This window comes from Papaver somniferum, chromosome 2, assembly GCF_003573695.1.
Source record: "Papaver somniferum cultivar HN1 chromosome 2, ASM357369v1, whole genome shotgun sequence".
Taxonomy (NCBI): Eukaryota; Viridiplantae; Streptophyta; class Magnoliopsida; order Ranunculales; family Papaveraceae; genus Papaver; species Papaver somniferum.
Window position 1 is genome coordinate 219,238,870 of NC_039359.1, and position 5,468 is coordinate 219,244,337.

At 41.6% G+C, this 5,468-nt stretch overlaps 1 protein-coding gene across 1 annotated transcript; it reads left to right on the top strand.

Annotated features, from left to right (window-relative positions):
- Positions 1–2,752: 2,752 nt before the first annotated feature.
- Positions 2,753–4,715, top strand: LOC113352897 (ATP-dependent zinc metalloprotease FTSH 5, mitochondrial-like). The gene is made up of 4 exons (XM_026596650.1): positions 2,753–3,083; positions 3,200–3,315; positions 3,480–3,971; positions 4,131–4,715. Exons 1-4 carry the CDS (start codon positions 2,753–2,755, stop codon positions 4,713–4,715), a joined length of 1,524 nt encoding a protein of 507 aa, XP_026452435.1.
- Positions 4,716–5,468: the final 753 nt, after the last annotated feature.

Below are 5,468 nucleotides of genomic sequence, written 5' to 3' on the forward strand. Positions count from 1 at the left end.
AGGAGAGGGTCCAAAAGAAGGTTTAATAGAGAAAAATGATGGATAGAATTGAAATGGGAAGCAATTGCAGGTGGTGAATTGGATTGTGGAGCTAAGTAGAGTCAGCTAGGAGATGTTGCTGCCGCTGCTTTCAGATTGGCAGTGTGCAAGTGTAGCTGCTGGTATTGTTGATATGGTTATTGCAGTGACAGGGTCTTGTGACGAGTTTCATTTGATGCTGCTAGTAAGCTCCGGTTGCAGCTGAAGATAATATTGTAGAGAAGGTGGTACTGGTGTTGGCTTTGAGTTGGTTCTCTATGAAGAATGGTTTGAGATGATGCTTGAGAATGGTTTTTAAGTACAGTTGCAGGTTGAGAGTGTAGAGAAGAACTGAGATGCCTATGTTGGTGGTGATTATGAACTGCAGCTGGTGATAATCAGAATCCATGGAGGAACTGGTGTTGCTCTGGTTGAATTAATATGGATATTGCAGGTCCAGTTGAAGATCAAACTGAGCCTGAGATGGAGCATTTGTGGTGTTCAATGAAGTGAATTTGAAGTGAATTTGTAGTTGCAGGTGCAATGAAGTGCTGCAATAAAATGAGGAATTTCCTGTAAACCTAGATGGAAAGATATACCAGGTGAAGCTGAGTAATGGGTCTTGAGACATAACTGGTGGTATTGCTGTTGAAGCGCGGAAACCAATTATGGTTTCATCTTATTTATGATGAAACCAAAATCGGTTTCATCGTATTTCAACAATGTATTTCTATCCATGAAGATGTATAATACCTCTTAAAAAATTTCTTGCAGGTGATTTCTCACGACACCAAGATGAAACCAAAATCGGTTTCATCGTATTTATGATGAAACCAAAATTGGTTTCATCGTATTTTTGGGAGGTGGTGGTGGTGGGAGGTCGTGGTGCTGGTTTTGGTCTGCGGTGGTCGACAGTGGTGGTGCTGGATGGTAGGGTGGATGGTATTGGTGGTGCAATTACGTAGTATCGGTGGTGGTGGTGGTGGTCGGAGGTGGTGGCGGTGGTGGTCGACAATGGTGATGCTGGATGGTAGGGTGGATGGCAGTGGTGGTGCAATTGCGCAGTATCGGTGGTGGCGGCGGGAGGCGACGAAGCGACGGAGCGGTGGTGGTCGGTGGCGGAGGGTGGTGGTGGTCGGTGGCGGCGATGGTGGTCGGTGCTGGCGGTGGTGGTGGTCGGTGGTGGCGGCGGTGGTCAGTGGCGGGGTGGTGGTCAGTGGCGGCGACGGGCGGCGGTGGTGGTCGGTGGTGGCGGCGGTGGTGGTCGGTGGTGGCGGCAGCGGGCGGCGGCAGCGGAGCAGTGGTGGTCGGTGGCGGCGGCGGCGGTGGTGGTCAGTTGCGGTGACGGAGGTGGTGGTCGGAGGTGGCGACGGTGGACGGTGGCGATGGTCGGTGGCGGCGGTGGCGGAAGGTGGCGTTGGCGGTGGTCGGAGGTGGTAGCGGTGGTTATCGGTGGCGGCGGTGCTTATTGGTGGTTGTTTATTTCTTGTTGGGGGTGACAATATAATAAGAATTAAAGTGTGGTTGATTTTTGTTTTTGTTGGGGTGATTTAAATTAGAAGGGTAATATAGACAGTTTATATTAAATGGGGTTTTTGTGAACAATTTCTTTTGTTGGAGTTTTTGTATATGGATAGTGACACCTTTGGGGTTATAACTCGCGGACCGAATACAATATGCATAATAAATACATATCTACGAATAAATGCATGTACTATATACAAGGCCTCGTATTTTTTATAACCAATTTAAATTTTAGCTTAGCTTGTTAGGCTTCCAACTAGTTTCATGTAATAATATCCATCCAATAATTCAGATTTTTATTCTTTTTGATATCTTGAGATAATTAATAGAGTTAATTAGTGCTTGGGTCCAAGATATTGGTATGGTAGAGGATTTGGGTCCTAAATTTGTCCAATTTTGAGTTTGGGTCCTTAAAAACGTTTTGTGCAACCTCTGCAACCTTAAAATCGCACCTCCAAAATTGAAAACTCATATGTTGTTAAATCAACACACAAACAAGTAATCGATTTCATCAAATCACTAAACAGAAACTCAAAATTCCAAAATCATTAAACAACACTATTATATATTAGGGGTTATACTAGGGGAAAATAAAATATAAAACCTATCATGATTTTGGAGGGATCTAGAAACTTAGAAGAACTAGTAACCCGTTTTTTAATGACCCAAACTCAAAATTAGACAAATTTAGGACCCAAATCCTCTATCATACCAAAATACAGGACCCAAACACTAATTAACTCTAATTAATATGCTGATAAATCTTTGATTATATTACGCCATTGATGAGCAGTGGCGTGAATGATAATTTTGAAATGAACTAGGGTCACAAGAATTAATGACATAAGCATGCAGCGAAAAGTTTCTTGTGGTACTAATTTTACACACAAAGTTCTGTTGGGTGCTTTGACTTGACTGATCTTGGATCAGTACCGAAGACAGGAAGGAAAATAAACGAAGGGGTGTTGGCCAAAACTCTCGTCTAAACCTAGATAAAAGAGAGACGGATCATCACAATTATGCTTCAGTTCTGAACACAGTAATATTACATTTATTCCTTTGAGAAGATGAATTCTAATGATACGTAACCTTCAAAACTTATTGTCGAAAAAAAAAAAAAAAACCATTCAAAGAGTTTCTTAGGAAAGATAGTTAGATTTGGAAATAGGTAATTATCTCTGTGTTTTTAGGTTTAGCAGGTGTAAAAATAATGAACATAGTCAATAAGCATATTATGTTGGTGGTGCTGCTGCTGATCACCTTTTACACCACTGCCCTTTGCATTCCTGATGATGCAGCAGAAAATATAATCCATCAAAATCTTGAGCAAAGGTTTGAGTCGGATAATATTGGCGACTCTACCCGAGTAAGTAATTCAGAATGTCTAACTGATGTTACAAATGATGCTGAAGGAGTCATAAGATTATTTGAAAGTCATCCTGCACTACATTCCAACATATTAGCCCTGGTTGATTATGTGAAAGCCTTGGTCAAAGTTGATAGGCTTGAGGAAAGTGAATTGCTCAAGACACTGCAAAGAGGTAATTGTTAGTTGTTGCGTATTAGTGGTTTACCGGTAACAGTAATTTCAGTGTTCTTAATTATGTACGAAGTACAATATGTTTGATTCATTGTGTTAACAAAAGGATGTTTTCAGGTATGTCCAATGCTTCGATGGAGAATGTTGGGAAGTCCACGAAAGGAACTGATAGTGCTCCCATTGTCGAAGAAGAACGAGGGCAATCGATCAAAAACAAGTTAAAATGGGCTTCTGTGGGTTTTATTATAGGATTCGTTGGCGTCCTGTGTCTGGGAGCTGGTAATTTCTTTTTGATATATTCTAACAGTTTACAAAGAATACAACTGAACGAAAACAAGTACTTTTTAAGATGTTCATAAAAAATCTGAAGCTTTCTTTTGATTTGTTGTTCTTTCAGCTGTGGGATCAAGTAATCGACCTACTCCTAGCACGAAGTCCGGTAAAAAAAAATAGTGATCAAGTGGTGAAACCTGCTCCTAGCACAAAGTCCGGTACCAGAGTCAGTGATCAAGTGGTGAAACCTGCTCCTAACACGAAGTTCGGTACCATAGTTAGTGATCAAGTGGTGAAACCTGCTCCTAGCACGAATTCCGGTACAATAGTTAGTGATCAAGTGCTAAAACCTGCTTCTAGCACGAATTCCGGTACCATAGTTAGTGATCAAGTGGTGAAACCTGCTCCTAGCACGAATTCCGGGACCATAGTTAGTGATCAAGTGGTGAAAACTAATCCTAGCACGAATTACAGTACAATATTTATAGGTAATGACCAAGAAGTGGTTGAACCGATTCCTAGCACGGAGTCAAGTACAAAATTTAGTGATGTTCAGGGTGTTGATGAGGCCAAAGCCGAGCTGGAAGAAATTGCACAATATCTTCGCAATCCTGAGGTAAATTCATATTTGTCATTTAGATCCCAGTATTCACAATTGCGCTCCAATTATGATTTGTGAACATGCATCCAGTATTGAAGCTTTTCGCAGTAAATCAAAAGTGTTTATCCAGACATTGTGTTGATTTTTCTTAGCATTGTCTTCTTATTGTTTCAGCGGTTCACAAGTCTAGGAGCTAAGCTCCCCAAGGGGGTTTTGCTTGTTGGTCCACCTGGGACAGGTAAAACCATGTTAGCAAGAGCCATTGCGGGAGAAGCTGGAGTACCATTCTTCTTCAAAAGCGGAAGTGAATTTGATGAACAGTGGGTCGGTGTAGGAGCAAGGAGAGTTAGGGATCTATTTGCTGCAGCAAAGAAGTGCTCTCCTTGTATAATTTTCATTGATGAAATAGATTCATTTGGAGGGTGCCGTAACCCCAGAGATAATAAATCCGCCAACATGACCTTGAATCAGTTTCTTGTCGAGCTTGATGGCTTTAAGCAAAATAATGGAATTATTGTGATTGCTGCAACCAACTTCCTCGAGTTTCTGGATAAAGCACTTGTAAGACCTGGACGTTTCGATCGGAATGTTGTTTTACCCAATCCAGATGTTGAAGGACGGAGACATATTATGGAATCTCACATGTCAAAGGTTAATAATCTTGTCTTTAAAAATCTTCTACTGCTTTGGAAACTTATAAATTTCAAGGATACAGTGATAATCAAACCCCTTCAGTTTGTTTTGCTGTTTAGTGTTTAAATGCATGACACATTAGTACACCAACTAATACCATGACATTTGTTAAGTTCCCAAAGGAGAAGATGTTGATCTAAGTATCATTGCCAGAGGTACACCAGGGTTCTCAGGTGCAGATCTTGCAAATATGGTGAACGTTGCAGCCCTCAAAGCCGCAAAGGATGGTGCTAATGCAGTGAGCATGACTGACTTGAAATATGCAAAGGATAAGATTATAATGGGAAGTGAACGAAGATCAGCTGTACTTTCTGACGAAACTCGAAAATTAACAGCTTTTCGTGAAGGTGGTCATGCTCTAGTAGCCATCCGCACAGACGGAGCTCATCCAGTTCACAAAGTGACAATAGTTCCACGAGGAATGTCTCTAGGAATGGTAGCACAATTGCCCGACAAAGATGAGGCTAGTGTTTCTCGCAAGCAAATGCTTGCTAAGTTAGATGTTTGCATGGGTAGACGAGCAGCGGAGGAACTTATATTTGGAGAAAATGAAGTTACATCCTGCGCATCTTCAGATCTCCAAGAAGCAACATCTTTAGCTAGAGCAATGGTCACAAAATATGGAATGAGCAAAGTAGTTGGGCTCGTAGCTGATGAACACGATGATAGTGGGAGGTTTATGAGCAATGAAACTAAAAAAGAGGTGAGATAAATCTTGGACAGGTCTTATAATAACGCGAAGACAATTCTAACTACACACAGCAACGAACTCCACGCATTAGCTAATGCTCTACTTGAGAAAGAAACACTCACAGGAAG